We start from the raw sequence: 19,047 nt of genomic DNA, 5'->3' as shown, positions 1-19,047 counted from the left end.
ATTTCCCTCAGCATTTAAGCAGGCCTCAGGTAAGCCCACTGCTGAAGAAACCATCTCTAAATCCAGCACTTCTAGAAAACTACAGACCGGTATCCCTTCCTCCCATTCATTGCAAAGACACTTGAACGAGCTGTGTTCAACCAGCTCTCTATGTTTCTTGTACAGAACAACCTCCTGGACAGCAACCAATCTGGCTTCAAAAGTGGCCACTCAACTGAGACTGCGCTGCTCTCGGTTACTGAAGCCCTGCGACTAGCAAGAGCAGCTTCAAAATCCTCAGTACTCATTTTGCTGGACCTGTCTGCTGCTTTTGACACTGTTAATCACCAGATTCTCCTGTCCACCCTCAGAAAGATGGACATCTCTGGATCCTTCATGGTGTCTTGGAGGGGTGAAGTCTCTAAGTCACAACAACTTGCTACTGGGGTTCCTCAAGGCTCAGTACTTGGACCGCTTCTCTTCTCCATCTACATGACGTCATTAGGATCTGTCATTCAGAAGCATGGCTTTTCCTATCACTGCTACGCTGATGACACTCAACTCTACTTCTCATTCCAACCAGATGACCCGACGGTAGTTGCTCGCATTTCAGCCTGTCTGAGTGACATTTCTAGCTGAACTGCTGGTGGTTCCAGCTAACCCATCGTTTCATCACAACTTCTCTATACAGCTGGGTTCGTCAACCATAACTCCTTCCAGGACAGCCAGAAACCTAGGAGTTGTGATGGATCATCAGTTAAGCTTCACAGACCATATTGCTACAACGACCCGGTCCTGCAGATTTGCCTTATACAACATTAGGAAGATTAGACCCTTCCTGTCAGAGCAAGCCACCCAACTTCTTGTCCAAGCTCTTGTTCTCTCCAGACTAGACTATTGCAATGCTTTCCTGGCGGGCCTTCCTGCATGTACTATCAAGCCTCTACAACTGATCCAGAATGCAGCAGCGAGGGTTGTCTTCAATGAGCCAAAAACAGCTCATGTTACTCCTCTCCTCATCAGGTTACACTGGCTACCAGTAGCCGCTCGCATCAAATTCAAGGTACTGATGCTTGCCTACAAAACGACCACTGCATACCTACATACCTAAACTCACTAGTTCAATCTTATGCACCCTCCAGAAGTTTGCGCTCTGCAAGTGAACGACGCCTTGTGGTGCCATCCCAAAGAGGTTCAAAATCACTCTCACAGACTTTTTCCTGGACTGCTCCCAGCTGGTGGAATGACCTCCCGATCTCAATCCGAACAGCTGAGTCTTTACTCATCTTCAAAAAAAAAATCTAAAGACTCATCTTTTTCGCCTGCACTTAACCAACTAATACTAGTACTTACCTTTTCTTTTTTCTTGTCTATCATATTCAAAAAAAAAAAAAAAAAACCCTGGCTACGTTCACTTTAAAATACCAACTGATAAATGTCATAGCACTTGTATACCGTTGTTGTTCTCTCGTTGATCTGATTGTTTCTACTGTTCTCATTTGTAAGTCGCTTTGGATAAAAGCGTCTGCTAAATGATTAAATGTAAATGTAAATGTAATGTAAAATTATTATGATTATTATTATTATTATTATTATTATTATTATTATTATTATTTATTATTATTATTATGGAATGGAGTGGTGCAAGAGAGAAAGGTTCAAATGTTACAAAAAAATACTCCCCAAAGAGTTTTTTTCTTCTTCTCTCATTTAATGAGGGATTTGTTGTAAGTCCATGTAAATGTCAGCCCTGAAAATGTGTTTTCATGGCCGGTCATGTGCTTGACTATCAGTTCACTCAGGGATTGACAAATTTCAAGGTCTACAGAGAAAAACTTTTGTTTTGCTGGTAATATAGCAAAAATTGCCCACACATTAGTTATTATTGGCTGATATTTGGCCATTTTGAGATCATCATCAGTGGCCAATGACCAAGTTGGTTTGATGAATTAACAAACTAGCATTGGTTCTCTTTACCAGCAGCCCAATTTGTTTTCATACATTTAGTTTGTGAATGTTAATATTATTGCCACTTTTAGTGTGTGTAGCCTATGTGTGCATCTCAATTGCTATAATTTGGTTGTATGTGATATAGACCTCATGGGTTGATGTTTTTTTTTTCTTTTGCCCACCAAGACGGCATTTATTTAATCAAAAATACAGTTAAAACAGTAAAAAAAATTTTTATTGGAATATATTTTAAAATGTATATTATTTCTGTGATGCAAAGCTTAATTTTCAGCATCATTACCCCAATCTTCAATGTCACATGATGCTGCAGAAATCAGTCTAATATGTGATGTTGAAAACATTTGTGCTGATTTATATTTTTGTGGAAACTGCACTATATGTTTTTTTAGGATTCATTGATGGATAAAAAGTTCAAAAAAATCAAAAGCATCTTTGCTTAATAAAAGCATACTTTAAAAAAAAAAGAAAAAAAAAAAAAAAAAAAAAAAGAAAAAGTTTTATTGATCCAAACGTTCAAACAGTAATCTGTATGCATTATTTCAAGAACCCTACTCTTTAGAACAGGGGTGCCCAACCCTGCTCCTGGCGATCGACTGTCCTGGATTGTTTAGCTTCAACCCTAATCAAACACACCTGCCTTTAATTTTTAAGTGAGCCTGAAGACCTTAATTAGTTGCTTCAGGTGTGTTTGATTAGGGTTGGAGCTGAACTTTGCAGGACAGTCGATCGCCAGGAGCAGGGTTGGGCACCCCTGCTTTAGAATCACCCACTGAAACGGCAAAATTGACTGAGCCTCTGCCGCATACCCACAATCCTGTGCTGAATCTCAATTCCTAATAATCCAGATCTGAATCGTTCCTCCAAAGAAATCAATTTATCTAAGTTTATCTGTCACAGCACAGATCCGTAAAGACGGGCCACGGTCCAAGACAGCATGGTGTTCTGGGAAGGTTTTCTTGACGCTTTGATTGAAGAATTTGCTCATTTGGACTGTTTCTGTCTCAGTGGAGTTCGCTTCTCACAAAACACAAAATGAGACGTGCTGTCCACATTTATAAAGAGCTCAGACATTACATGCGATCCTAAAGGACGGGCCCAGATGTTTTGTTTAGGGGCAGATCTGAATGAAGCAGGCCTCTGGTCATTAGAATGATTCGGAGGAGAGAAGAGATGGGAGCGTGTGAGCTGTTGAGTCGTGATTTAAAATGAGAGACAGCAGTATACTATCTGTCTTCCAGCCTTCACTCTGTCCCACAAGACAGATTAATGAGTTTGACCTGAGGGCTTTCTGACAGAGAACGACAACGGATGAGGGAGCTTTAGAAAGTTCTGCAAAGCAGTGAGGCGTCTGAAAAGGAGATATTTTGAAGAATGTTCGCACAGCTTTTTCCATGTGGTGAAAGCATTCACATGCACTAAAAAACATTTTAACAGCCTGTCTTTCTGAAATAGTAGTCCACAAAAAATATATAAATAAATAAATTGGATATATTTTTTAACAGCAGTTTTTTTTTTTACATTTTTAGACCGAATCTAAATGAACAAATCTGCCATATTTGCTTCATCAGGCTTTTGGGGCTCATATTGTGTGATATAAGAATATGGAAGAAAAAACGAATTATTTATTTGTTTTGTTCAGAGTCTCAAGCTGAGCAAAAATATGCAATTTGGTGCAGATGCTGATATGTATGTGGCTAAAAAGTAAGATGAAATTCAGATTGCTTGTACTGGAAATCAATGAGATCTGTATAATAGTGTATACATAGGCTAAAATTGTCACTCTGTATCTCCCAATAATATGTCGTTTAAATGCTTAGATAATGATCAAAGCTTTGTAGTTTAACATGGAATGCAATGCAATACAATGATGATTGTTAGATGAACAAATAAACATTTTTCAAAAACCTGATGATCATTTTCTAAAAAAAAAATATATATGACTCTTAAAAATAAAGGCGCTTCAAAAGATTCAAGATTCAAGATTCAAGATTTTTTTATTTGTCACATACACAATTATATAGAGCATATATAACCAGCAGTGAAATGTGAGCCAGGTCCGCTCCATGGACAGTGCAATTATTAAAGAATACAACACAGATGAAAATATACATAAATATAGCTATGAAAGAATGAAATAAAAGTAAACAATAAAAATATAAGAATAAAATATAAAATATATAAAGAGATGTATACTGTAGAATTAAATATATAGTGGAAAATAATGTGCATGAAAAGAAAACTGTAGTCTTAAATATTAAGATACACAGGACTGTACAAGAGGCAAATGTGCAAACAGGTTGACACTTTCAGTATGTCAATGTGAGGTAGTGAATGATGAATATCTTACTGATAAAGTGAATATTAAGTGGAGACATGAAGATGTTAGGAGGCTGGTTTTGAGTTTAGGAGCCTGATGGCCTGGGGGAAGAAACTCCTCCTAAGTCACATAGAAGAACCATCTCTTTCTTACCTTTTTATAACCTTCTTTCACCACAAAGAACCTTTTGTGAAACTGGAAGGTTCTTCAGATGTTAAAGGTTCTTTATGAAACCGTTTAGACTAAAAGGTTCTTCTATGGCATCGTGAAGCACCTTTATTTGTAAGAGTGTATGTTGCTTCGGTCCAGTAAGTGTCTATTTTGAAATATTACTAACCATATAAATGTAACTATTGCATTTACTTTATAAAAACCAGTAAAGATTTCACAGCAAAAAAGACGTGAACCACAAAATAAAATAAAAACCACAAATGAAACTAAATAAAAACCACAAATGAAACTAAATAAACTAAAACTAATCATTTAAAATTAATTAAAAAACAACAACACACAAACTATACATACAAATAAAATTATTAACTTTAACTTGGAAGTAGAAACAGAAAATTTAGGCTATGTATATATATATATATATATATATATATATATATATATATATATATATATATATATATATATATATACACACACACACATACACACACACACACACACACACACACAATTACACAGAATAACATTATCATTAACGGTAACTTGTGGCAGCCTTAAGCAGTTTTTAGCCCGTTTGAGTTCTCCTCATGGATTTGGGTTTCTTTTGTACCTTCATATGTACCGAGGTGTAAGTTTGTAAACCTCATAAATGAATAATGGAAACTAAGTAAAAGGGTCTGCTCAGCTCCAGAGTACAGGAGAAGTGGAAGGCAGACTTTATCAAATATTAATATGATTCTGCAATCATTGGGCTGAACATGTCAGAGTGTGTTCATTTTCTCGGCCAGCTGCTGTTTGCGATGTCACATACTGATGCTGTTTAATTAGTGCAATGGTTTTTGATGTATTTTGTCTTGCTTTGTGACCAGCAAAACACAAATACATTGTTTTTTTTTGTTGTTTTTTTTAAAAGAAAATTAATACTTTTATTCTGTAAGTATGCATTGAATTATTTTTGTAATGATATAAAAGATTTCTATTTCAAATAAATGTGGCTCTTTTTGAACTTTTTATTTATTGAAAACACTCAGAAAAATAAAATGTATCACCGTTTCCACAAAAATATTAAACAGCACAGCTGTTTTCAACATTAATAATGAGAAATGTTTCTTGAGCAGCAAATCAGCATATTAGAATGATTTCTGAAGGATCATGTGACACTGACAACTGGCGTAATGACTGCTGAAAATTCAGCTTTGCATCACAGGAATAAATTACATTTTAAAATGCATTCAAGTAGACAACAGTCATTTTAAATGGCAGTAATATTTCATAATATTACTGTATTTTTGATTAAATAAATGCAGCTTTGGTGAGCATAAGGGACTTTTTACACAAACATTAAAAAAACTTACTGAACCCAAACATTTGAATGATAGTGTATTGTGAAATTTGATGTGCATGTTATTGCTCTGATTATATTTTGTCAGCTTTGATGGAGAATTCATAATGCGAATACATGTTTGAAAAAGAGTAGAAAATTCTGTTTGTTACTGACACTGTTTATTCAAAATGTATTAATGCTTGTTTGTTATTTTATTTGTCATCTAGAATGTAGATTATCATTTATACACCAGCTGTGTGTATGTGAAGTCAGTGTTTTTGTGGTTGATGGTGAAGATGTTTTCGGTCTTTCAGAAATGGGCACAGATCTGCCGGGGCCGGTGGCCATGCCAGGTGCTGTGGTGGGTGCGGGTCCGGTCAGGATGGCGGGAGCCATGCCGGGGCGAGGAGGCAAGCGGAGATCAGCAGGGTGAGTTACTATGCTGAGCAGCGTATTATTTTGATGCTCTGTTTAAAGAGGTCATATGACGTTGCTAAAAAGAACATTGTTTTGTGTATTTGTAATGCAAAGTGTTTATGCGGTTTAAGGTTCAAAAAACACATTATTTTCCATTATAGTGTACATTATTGTTTCTCCGCTATGCCCCGCCATTCTGAAACGTGTTGATTTTTACAAAGCTCATCGTTCTAAAAATGCGAGGTGTGCTCTGATTGGCCAGCTATTCAGTGCATTGTGATTGGCTAAATGCTTCAAGTGGGTGACGGAAATGTTACACCCCTTAACATACTGTGATGCATGTCCCAGCAGCACGAGACTCAGTCCAGCTGCTCTGCTCGTGCACATCCCATTATCGATTCTCTTTTAGCAGTTCAGTCAATGTACTGTTAGGAGTAACTGAATAACTTGGGATATTGGTTTATTTAGCGTAAGAGGGATTGTAAGGTATGTTTATAAAACCAATAAAACCCATTACAAACATGGCATTTGTTGCATCCAGTCGGGACATAATTACTGATTATAATGACTTATACTATCTTTTTACGCGTTGTGTGGTGTATAACGCTGCATAAACATAAAACCACGTCTGCATTTTATGATCAGAGAAACAACAAACAACAAGCCTACTCTACACTGCTCAAAACTCGCGTTTGAATCATCAGTGGCAAATTATTTAAATATAAAAAATGTACTTACAGGCTCTGAGTCAGAAGCGCCAGACTGTCCTTGCAAAGTTGGAACTGCCCAGCTTTACAGAAACAGACACCGTTTTTGCAACTTTACAGATCTTCTTTATGCACCAAGAGCTTGTTACACTCCAAAGAGAAAGGAAAAATTGAAATCGCATCATATGACCCCTTTAATATGACACTTAACAGTTCAATATAGCGTCTTGCAAATGACAAAAAAACATAAATAGAAAAGTCATAATTACCCATTTTCAGATGTGTTGTTTAGCTGTTCAAAGACGATTCGGATACAGTTGTGGTTTTGGCCCTTTTTGTTCTTTCTTTAATAGTCCATTAATCAAAAAATAAATAAATTAATATATATATCAAAAAAATTAAGTGTGAAAATATCCGATAATTAGAACATAATGTGTAAGATATGTAGATAATTAATTAACGCATAAAAAGCCATATTCTCACATTCCTAATTAGACTATTATTATTATTACTTGAATTAATGCATGAATGATTGTTTATTCAGATATCCAATTTCTCTTAAAGAGTGAAAATATATGTGCATATTTTGTTCTATTCTATGTTTATAACTTCTTATTGCATCAGATGTGTGATTTCCTTGTTTGTTAGTCTGTTGAAAGTAATGTGATGCATACAGCAGGAAACATCATGAATCAGGAGTGCTTTAATGAGCTCATGAAATGATATGACTGTCTCTCAGAGCCCATTATCAAGGAGCGCTCTTGTTTTCATTGCCTCTTATTATGTAACACTTTATTATTTGTTTAGCCATTGAAAAGATGTTCGGTGTTAATGAAAGGAAATAAGAACATTTCATTTATCGGTTATCTTCCTTGTGGATCTCCAGTACTGACATTACTGAGCTACATATACTTTTGGATACTTTATTAGAGTAAAATTGCTCTCATCTTTTTTTTCAGATAATCAACCACATTTATGCTGCATTTTCTGAAAAACAATATAAATGAAATTTCCGAACAGGTGGATCTTGGTTAGATTTATTCTGTGGCCATTATAGTAAAATATGAATATTATATATTATCCTTTTTTTTTAATATATTATACAGTGTTATACAGAGTCCAGTGTATAGCTGCTCAAATAACTGTACAATAGCAGCACAACTCATTTATCTCGGTAGGTAACAGTGGCATCTGCTGTGTTGGAGGGAGGACTTCAGTTCCCAGCATGCATCACAGCATGAATAAATCATACAGTGCACCACTAAGTGTTTTATCTGTTGACTGAATAGTATGTGTATCAGTATCAGACACTATCAGTGTAGCGTGATTCTAAAATAAATAACTTGTTTTAATTTTTTGTATTATATATTCTTTTTTGGATTTTTGCCTTTATTAAATTAGATATTAAATAATAAAACATGTATATTTTATTTTAGCATGTATAGTTCACCATCAGTTTGTAAAAATAAATAAACAAATAAATATACACGCACACACACACACACACACACATAAACATACAGCTATACAGTATATATATATATATATATATATATATATATATATATATATATATATATATATATATATATATATTATTTATAAATCAGTTCTTTGTAAAAATGTTTTTTTTTCTTTCATTTTTAAAATATTTTAATAGAAATTTCCATGCTTAGTTATTGGTTGAAAGAATGCATTTCTAAATGGCCACATATGGCCTGGCTGATACCTGCCTTGAACTTTTAAGAGAGGAGCTACTGTGAAAACAATGATAGGTAATGATCTTAAATATAATTTAAGAAGTACCTAATTTTTAGCCTGTTAAACTTCAATTTAAATCGAATACTCCTGCAGTGGAAACGCTGTTACGTGATCGTGCCATGTTTTTGTTCAGTGCTCATGAATATCGTCCCCTAACAAGAGGTGGTTTCCATGGAGAACACACTTCACCTGCCCACACAACAACATTAGAGAGGCTCGGATTCATAAAACCTCTCTTATACTTAATTCTTAATTCATCACTGATGAAAACTTCTGTCCCTCACGTCAGAAATCAAGTGAAATTTGGTTCCAGAACCACCTGCTTATACTTTCTGATATTTGACAGCATAGTTTCTAGAAGTAGTTTGACCATATTTTATGTAGCAGACTGTAAACATTTCAGTGTTACTGACTGTAATAATCTGCTGTTTTGTGATTGGTTTCTGTTATCTGAATTTACTTTGATTGGCTTTTCTCTTAACAGTGTTGTGGTTTGTTGATTAGCTTCTCTGTTCAAGTTCATTATGATTCATATAAAGCAGCTTTTCTATTGGATAAGCTGCCCATGTATAGACATTTTAAATGAGCAAGTGTATTTGTTTTCTTGTTCCAGGATGGACTTTGATGACGAGGATGGCGAGGGACCCAGCAAATTTTCAAGGCAAACTTTTTCCATTGTTTGCAAGCTTTCCAAACAAACAAATCAGACCACGCACCATGTCCTTTCTTTTATATTTTCTGTTGTTTGACCATGTCTTTCAGCTGTGCCACAGCGTTTGTGCCATTTCAAGACATCGCTCATGTTATGTTGCCCTCAGCTTATGGGTTTCCTTTCAGTTCATGTTCTTTTAAAGGAGCTGTATCCATAGTTGCGCTGCGCCTGACGGTAAAGACGCCTCACATTTTGCTAGCATTGGAATGGAGACACTGACCTCTGCTGGAGATACAGGACACACTCCAGCAGTTTCTCTCCAACTTGGAGCAATTGCTCACAAAATAAATAAATAAATAAATAAATAAAAAGAAAGAAATAGCTTGCGTTAAATAATCACCATCACGTTGTTCCAAACCTATATGCTGCCTCTTTCCATGCAACACTGAATGATACTCTGGAAATGTGTAGGATTTTTTTTTTTTTTTTTTATTTCTTTACAGTGTACACGATAATTTGTACTCCAAAGATAAAGCATTGCTTCCTTCAAAACAGTTATGAACAATACACTATGTTTGTAGGACTTTGTGTCTGAAATTTGTCGTCAGTGACCAAAAGCTTCAAAAATATCATCAAATCTAAAAAAATAAAAAAAAAGCATATGGGTTTGTCTATCTATCTATCCAATCTATCTATCTATCTATCTATCTATCTATCTATCTATCTATCTATCTATCTATCTATCTATCTATCTATCTATATATCTATATATATATATATATATATATATATATATATATATATATAATTTATATTTATTTAAAAAAGTATGTATGTGTATGTGTGTGTGTTGTTCCAAACCCATTATTTAAAAATAAATAAATAAAAGTAACTAATAATAATAATAATAATAATAATAAATAATAATAATAATAGTAAATACATAACTAAATTACTAAAACATCAACTAAAAAAAAACAAAAAACTGAAAATATAAAAGTAAAAACTTAAAAATATCTAAAAATAAATACATAAAAATATACATAAATAATATTTATAGATGATAAAACTGGATATTATTATTTTTAGTATTATTATTATTATCTCCGCGATACTACTGTAAAACTCAACTGTAGTGTGCAAATAATTCTTGGAGGCACTTTTATCAAACGGTTCATAAAAAAGTGAGTTTATATCCTGGTATACAGATACCTCAGATTGTTTAGTTTGTCTTTTTTGTTGTTTTTCATTATCCAGTGGTCACAGTCCATTATTATATTACCATATTCACACAGTATAATCCAAACCATGCAGCATAATAAATGCAGCTCATGGTCACTCCATTTGAGCCACAATCATAAAATCTAAAAGTAATGTAACTGACATTGTCAGGCTCATTTATCTTATTTTGATCTCTTCTCTCCCATCAGGTATGATGATGATCAGATTCCTGGTGATAAGGAGCGTTATGCCAGGTAGGGCTGTCTTGGGGAGGTTCTCTTAGGATAGCTAGAAATCAGGCCCCTGCCGCCGTCAGGAGCGACCTCGTTCTCTCACCTTGGCCTCACACGAGTGACTGTCTAGATCTAATCTTAGATGGGTATTTAATTATCCTCAGCTGACACTCTCATCTGAAATTGTCACGTTGCTTTGAGTCATTGCGCTTCGTGGACTAATACAGCGGCCTGGCCTCCCAAGATTTATCGTTTTGCATTTTCCACTTAAAAGATTGGTTCGCATCTGTCAGCGTTCAGTTTATTGCTGGGGTCTCAGCTAAATCACAGAACTGAAGTAAAAAAAAGTCTTCAATTATCCTCTCTGGCACTTTTTTAACTGAACGTTTCAGTTGAAGAAGAAGTGTTGCAGCTGATCAGTCCATGGAAGAAACTTTTTCCCTACGTTTGAAAAGAAAGCATGAGCCAAATAAATTTGTTCTGTATACTGAGGGTCCCGAATGCCCCCTCTATAGGAATTCATAATTATGCATTTATCAAACAAGGTCAACATCGAATGCATATAAGTACATGAGAGCAGACATAGGTAGGTGGTAATTATTGAAATTTCGCTATTGCAATTATACAAGCGGAAGATGGATCTCAAAAATGCGCACACACACACATTTTTTTATATTATGATATTCTGAAAAATTTAATTACAACAGTATACATTACCTTTCAAAAAATTGGGTTCTGTAATTTTTTTTTTCCTTTTCCTTATATTTGAAAGTATATTAAAAAATAATTATTTTAAATCGTAATAATATTTCACAATATTAGTGTTTTTTTTATTCAAATAAATGCAGCCGTAATGAGCATAAGAAATTTCTTTCATTTCAACATTTGAAAATCTTACTGATCCCAAACATTTGAACATCTATATAAAGATGATAATTATTATTTCATTGCTATAACTACACATAACTTTTTAATACTATGTTTTATGATATACTAGATAATATTGTAATATTATATCTATAGTAATAATAATAATTATTATTATACATTATTTAATAATACTTATATATAACAAAATATTTAAAACACATTAAAATATAAAATGCGTTATATTATAAAATTATTCTTTTATTATATCAATTTTAACGATACAAAATTGTGGTTTTTAATTATCCACGACCTGTAGTTGTAAAAGTGCTGTGCATCTCTCACTACATGCTTATGATGGCAGTATTGTTCCTCTCTTCATCCAGAGAGAACCACAGTGAGATTGAGCGTCGCCGGCGTAATAAGATGACCCAGTACATCACAGAGCTGTCGGACATGGTGCCCACCTGCAGCGCGCTAGCCAGGAAACCAGACAAACTCACCATCCTGCGCATGGCCGTCTCACACATGAAGTCCATGAGGGGAACGGGGAACACATCAACTGACGGCGCTTACAAACCTTCGTTCCTGACTGAACAGGTGAGAAATCGCTCGCCTGAAACGTTCACTATATCAGTGATGCACTCAGCAAAATCATACATTGCCATTTATTCACCCTATAAAGTCTACCGTATTATTCTTGATATGCGATTTTCTGAGGCCTCTTAATGATCAAAACACACAATCTGTTCCATGCCTTCTGTCATCCGATTGATACTTTATTCTCTTTTAGCGAGTGTTGTAGTATAATTGTAAAAATGTCCACTTTCAGCTTGTTTAGTGTGTCTTCTTGCTGTGTAATCTTTACTGATCTTTATAACGTGAACACAAGAATAACTTTTATATTGTTAGCAATATTTCAAGATTTAGGTTATTATCATTTAATAGAATAATCATGTTAAAATATGATCATCAGGCTTTTGACAATAATCATTGTATTGCATTGCATAATACGTTTTAAAACTACAGCGCTTTGATCATAAAACCAAGCATTTAAATATCAAGACATATTTTGGGAGACATAGACTGACATTCATATGCATACTTTTTGCTCCGTTTAGAATAGAATTTAATAGTTTTTTGTTCATGTTGTATGAGTATGAGCTCCATATTCTCACTATACCATACAACCCCAGTTCCAGAGATCAAAATTTGTTCATATTTACAAAATACATCTACAAACCCGATTCCAAAAAAGTCGGGACACTGTACAAATTGTGAGTAAAAAAGGAATGGAATAATTTACAAATCTCATAAACTTTTTTATTTTATTCACAATAGAATATAGATAACATATCAAATGTTGAAAGTGAGACATTTTGAAATGTCATGCCAAATATTGGCTCATTTTGGATTTCATGAGAGCGACACATTCCAAAAAAGTTGGGACAGGTAGCAATAAGAGGCCTGAAAAGTTAAATGTACATATAAGGAACAGCTGGAGGACCATTTTGTAACTTATTAGGTTAATTGGCAACATGATTGGGTATAAAAAGAGCCTCTCAGAGTGGCAGTGTCTCTCAGAAGTCAAGATGGGCAGAGGATCACCAATTCCCCCAATGCTGCCAGCAAAAAATAGTTGAGCAATATCAGAAAGGAGTTTCTCAGAGAAAAATTGCAAAGAGTTTGAAGTTATCATCATCTACAGTGCATAACATCATCCAAAGATTCAGAGAATCTGGAACAATCTCTGTGCATAAGGGTCAAGGCCGGAAAACCATACTGGATGCCCGTGATCTTCGGGGCCCTTAGATGGCACTGCATCACATACAGGAATGCTACTGTAATGAAAATCACAACATGGGCTCAGGAATACTTCCAGAAAACATTGTCAGTGAAAACAATCCACCGTGCCATTCGCCGTTGCCGGCTAAAACTCTATAGGTCAAAAAATAAGCCATATCTAAACATGATCCAGAAGCGCAGGCGTTTTCTCTGAGCCAAGGCTCATTTAAAATGGACTGTGGAAAACTGTTCTGTGGTCAGACGAATCAAAATTTGAAGTTCTTTTTGGAAAACTGGGACACCATGTCATCCGGACTAAAGAGGACAAGGACAACCCAAGTTGTTATCAGCGCTCAGTTCAGAAGCCTGCATCTCTGATGGTACTGGGTTGCATGAGTGCGTGTGGCATGGGCAGCTTACACATCTGGAAAGGCACCATCAATGCTGAAAGGTATATCCAAGTTCTAGAACAACATATGCTCCCATCCAGATGTTGTCTCTTTCAGGGAAGACCTTGCATTTTCCAACATAACAATGCCAGACTACATACTGCAGCAATTACAACATCATGGCTGCGTAGAAGAAGGATCCGGGTACTGAAATGGCCAGCCTGCAGTCCAGATCTTTCACCCATAGAAAGCATTTGGCTCATCATAATGAGGAAGATGCGACAAAGAAGACCTAAGACAGTTGAGCAACTAGAAGCCTGTATTAGACAAGAATGGGACAACATTCCTATTCCTAAACTTGAGCAACTTGTCTCTTCAGTCCCCAGACGTTTGCAGACTGTTATAAAAAGAAGAGGGGATGCCACACAGTGGTAAACATGGCCTTGTCCTAACTTTTTTGAGATGTGTTGATGCCATGAAATTTAAAATCAACTTATTTTTCCTTAAAATGATACATTTTCTCAGTTTAAACATTTGATATGTCATCTATGTTGTATTCTGAATAAAATATTGAAATTTGAAACTTCCACATCATTGCATTCTGTTTTTATTCACAATTTGTACAGTGTCCCAACTTTTTTGGAATCGGGTTTATACGTTGATCAGTGAAAACTTTGGAAATCTTTTCCTTGAACTTTTATCAATTCGATAAAAGTTAAAGAGAATGAACAAATCACAGATTCTTGATTTTATTGCATTTTACAAAATGTCCCAACTTCTCTGGAATTGGGGTTGTACTCTATGAGCTATAAAAGGCTGATGTTGCAAATATGATGCGCAAGAAAAAACACACAAACTTTTTGGTTTGTATTTTGACATGAACTGTTCAATGCAAACCAAATTAGGTTTTTTCGGACTTTTGTCAGGCTTTACAGGGTAAATATGCCATATGTAACATACCATAGTCAAATATTAATAAATGTCTAACAAAATGCACAGAAAATATGGAAAAGTCTGACTTTCTAAATATCACTTGAAAATTCTTTAAAAATCATTTGAAGCACCTCCTTTGCTGTCACAGGAACTGAAGCACTTGATTCTGGAGGCGGCTGATGGCTTTCTGTTTGTGGTGGCGGCTGAGACGGGTCGCGTTATCTATGTGTCTGATTCTGTCACTCCCGTTCTGAACCATCCGCAGTCCGAGTGGTTTGGCAGCACGCTCTTTGAGCAGGTCCATCCGGATGATGTGGACAAACTGAGGGAACAGCTGAGCACATCTGAGAACTCGATGACAGGTGAGAGACAGACACTCATTACTGATGGATCACTGGGGAACAGGGAATTAATGGGCTTCGGTGTAGTAGTGCAACATGTGCTTACCGCTGGACAATGGATACGATAAATGTCAAGCATTAGACTTTAAGTTAGACTCAGCAGTTTGGAAGAGCTGATCCAACACATTTCCATCTCAGCCTGGTTGAACTCATGGTGATTAATATTTTTGGGGCTTACAACGTGTATTGTGAATTTGTGCCATAATGGGACTTTATAATCAAAATGTCAGTAAGTATAATATTAAAAATGCTATACTATAAGTATACTATAAAGTAAAAAAGGACATATTGTGAATTACAATTTCAAATACTGTAACTGTTTTTAAAAATTAATTTCTTCCTGTGATGCAAAGCTGAATGTTCATCATCATTTCTCCAGTCTTCAGTGTCACATGATCCTTCAGAAATCATTCTAATATGCTGATTAGAAACATTTCTTATTATATCAATGTTGAATACATTTGTGCTGATGATTCATATTTTTGTGGAAACACTGATGCACTTTTTTTCAGGGTTCTTTGATGAATAGGACGTTCAAAAGGTCAGCATTTATTTGCAATGGAAATTTTTTGTTACTTTATAAATCCCTTTCCTGTCATTTTTGATCCGTTTTAAATATCCTTGTTAAATATAAGTATGAATTTCTTCATGCAGTATGAAGGAACAAGGTCAAGCATTCAGAGTGATGCTCATGAGTTAAGGTAGCAAAAACACACTAGGATAACAGTGAACTGAAGGGCTTTTAAAATTATTTTTGGTGCAAGAAGCATTTAAAGTGGACTTCAAGGGAAAGTGCTATACACAACACAAGTGCTGAATGTGTTCTCTTGAATATTTCTCTGCAGGGAACATTCATACGCGTGCAGATGCCTCATTAGTATTTGAGGCGAGAGCGAGTCAGCGGTAACTTTAATCAGCAGTGAGGTTTTCAAACCAACTGCTTGTTTATTACAATTTGCATTCAAAGTTTGAACAAAGAGTTGAAAATCGAGCTAATGAACTTTCTGTGGGAACATGATTGCAAAAGTTTTTTGTTGTTGTTGTTTTGAGAATAGAGCAAAAACAAGTGCTGACATGATCAGTATCCTCAGCTTAGTTTAGTGTCAAAAGATTCCATGGACATAAATATGTGATAGACATTTAAGTCAGTATTGAGGCAGGATCATATACAGATGTTGCACTGTAATGTTCAAGTAAAGATGATCCCTTTATATAGGTTTTGCTTTGCTTGAATGGCTTGTTTCGATGTCATCAGAGGTCAGGATTTCATTCTGGCCCTCTCAGACATGGAAACTCACTCTGTTCATGTTAAATATCATTGTCCTGACTCCTGTTGCATGATCCATCATCTGTTTAGGGATTTTGATCACAGACAGATGTTTTGTTTCTGCTGAATTTGCTGGCAGAATTCAGTGGTTCTGTGGAGATGTTTGCTATGTGAAGTATATATTCCCTCTCTGTTAAACCCCACATTCCAGTGAGGTTTTGGTGTTGGTATGCACTGATTTTTTTTTTTCTGCAGACATAAAGCTTTGTTTGTGCTTCAGAAACTTTAATTTTATTTGTACATTGTTCATGCAAGATCCTGATGATGTTTAACAAACTTTGACAAAGAGCAGTATTTTTTTTTGTCGTTATTACACCAATGAAAAAACAAGATGAAAAAGAGTGCTTAAAATGGACTGATTTTATTGAAGTGACCATCACATTTTTGGGGCTGATGCATAAGTTTTAGGTATTTGTTTTTCTACTACATCATTTGTTACTTTTGAACTGTTTCCATATTTTCAACCACACAAGGAGTTGTATAAATCCTGGAAAAAGCTATCCATCAGCATTCCCATTCATCTTAAAGCAGTTGTTCACCCAGAAATGGAAATTTGTAGAAAATATAGTCTAGATGTTGATGAGTTTGTTTCTTCATCAGAACAGAATTGTAGAAATGTAGCATTACATCACTTGCTCACCAATGGATCCTCTGCAGTGAATGGGTGCCGTCAGAATAAGTGTAAAAACAGCTGATAAAAACATCACAATAATCCACAAGTAATCCACACCACTCCAGTACATCAATTAAAGGAATACTCCACCCCAAAATGAAAATGTTGTCATTAATCACTTACCTTCATGTCATTCCTTGTGGCTTGAGACTGTCCCATAGACTGCCAAGTAAAATACACTGTCAAGGTCCAGGAAAGTACGAAAAGCATCGTCAGAATAGTCCATCTGCCATCAGTGGTTCAACCGTAACGTTATGAAAGGACGACAATACTTTCTGTACGATAAATCATTATTTTTGATTTATTCGCGTACAGAAAGTATTGTCGTCGCTTCATAACGTTACGGTTGAACCACTGATGGCAGATGGACTATTCCATATAACATTTTGGCCAAAAATGAGTCCATAATCCATAACAATTTTTCCAGTGAAAAAGTCCATCAAAATCCACCCACATATTGATTGCTTTTGCTTGTAAACAGTGCTCTCCTGATTCTGACTGGAGAAAGCAATATTATGGATAGAGGGCTTGTTTGAAGTCCTTGATGATTTCTTTTTTAAATGAACATTTAGGAGATAATTTGTTGATTATAGTGATGTTTTTATCATCTGTTTGGACTCTCATCCTGGCGGCACTCATTCACTGCAGAGGATCCACTGGTGAGCAAGTGATGTAATGCTACATTTCTCCAAATCTGATGAAGAAACACTCATCTACATCTTGGATGGCCTGAGAATGAGTGCGTTTTCAGCAAATTGTCATTTTTGTGCAAACTATTCCTCTAATTGCAGTTGAAGATATGCAGATTTATTCTGAAACAAAGAGTGTTTTTGATTGGGTGTAGCACTCATGAGACTCTTTTTGCTGTTTACTGAGGCTAGTGCTGTCACAGAGACTGGTTTGATTTCTCAAGACACCCATTTCAGTGATATCTGTCAGATAGATTGGCATTTAATGCATGGTATTTCTCAAAAATTGCTTGCAGCACCTTTAAAGCAAGTTACTTTCAAATGGTCTTTGCATATTATAGGGAGTTCAACTGCTTCACGACTGTGCAATACAAATACATGCTTCCTGAATCATGCATGTGTCCTCAAATGCTCTAAATAATTTGAACTTGCCCACAATAAATGTTTCACTGTTTGTTTGTCCACTAGAGGACGCTAGACGCATACCAAAAACACAGCCTCTTTTCTCTGCTTGTGGACACCGCAATGTTTTGAAGTAAACCACAGGATGAATTATTCACCTCAGATACAGAGACCACAAAAAAAAAAAAAAAAAATACCTTTATATATATATATATATATATATATATATATATATATATATATATATATATATATATATATATATATATATATATATATATATAAATATAAAAACCTAAAATAAACCTTTTTTCCTGAAGCCAATCTTTCCATCTTGTCCTTACTGAAATGCAGCTGAATATTTTGAAGGAGTCATGTAATTTTGAACACATAATCTGTCAGATATTCCTTCAGTTATGCAGTGGCAAGGTTATTGTAGTTTTGCCTTTTCTTTTTTTTTTTTTTTAAATAGTATTTTCAAGTTTCTGCAATGGCTTTGTTAGTTCTAATTCAGTTTGTATATCAAGGACACATTTTAAGCATTTTTTTTTTTTTTGTTAATACATTTGGCAGACCAAAACAACTTTCTATCCAAATTTGCATTGCATTCAAGTAATGAATTTAATCCGTTCACACATTCCTTGATTGAATACTTAGATTTTTTTCTATTATTTGTATTTGTATTTTTATTTCAGTTTTAATATTGTAGTTAGGAGATTTATTTATTATATACAGTATATTTTCATATATAATTTATTTATATATTTAAAAAAAAAAAAACATTTAAATTTTTTTTTTAAAAATAAATACATTTAAAAAGCATGG

At 34.9% G+C, this 19,047-nt stretch overlaps 1 protein-coding gene across 6 annotated transcripts in view; it reads left to right on the top strand.

The window, feature by feature from the left end:
* Nucleotides 1-19,047, top strand: part of LOC109092985 (aryl-hydrocarbon receptor nuclear translocator 2) — a 77,014-nt gene that overhangs the window by 4,378 nt on the left and 53,589 nt on the right. For 4 of the 6 annotated variants that reach the window (XR_006155152.1, XR_006155153.1, XM_042727294.1 and 1 more), the window contains exons 2-6: nucleotides 6,080-6,194; nucleotides 9,264-9,311; nucleotides 10,733-10,777; nucleotides 12,010-12,223; nucleotides 14,879-15,092. Coding sequence is in view for 4 of the 6 variants with exons in the window: in XM_042727294.1 (XP_042583228.1) it covers nucleotides 6,080-6,194; nucleotides 9,264-9,311; nucleotides 10,733-10,777; nucleotides 12,010-12,223; nucleotides 14,879-15,092 (636 nt within the window). In the remaining 2 variants the exon portion in view is untranslated. The remainder of the gene's footprint in view (nucleotides 1-6,079; nucleotides 6,195-9,263; nucleotides 9,312-10,732; nucleotides 10,778-12,009; nucleotides 12,224-14,878; nucleotides 15,093-19,047) is intronic. The other 2 variants (XM_042727296.1, XM_042727295.1) reach the window with 1 other exon arrangement.

This window comes from Cyprinus carpio, chromosome B7, assembly GCF_018340385.1.
Source record: "Cyprinus carpio isolate SPL01 chromosome B7, ASM1834038v1, whole genome shotgun sequence".
Taxonomy (NCBI): domain Eukaryota; kingdom Metazoa; phylum Chordata; class Actinopteri; order Cypriniformes; family Cyprinidae; genus Cyprinus; species Cyprinus carpio.
Note: the sequence above shows the minus strand (reverse complement) of the source record. Positions and strands in the feature narration are given on the sequence as shown.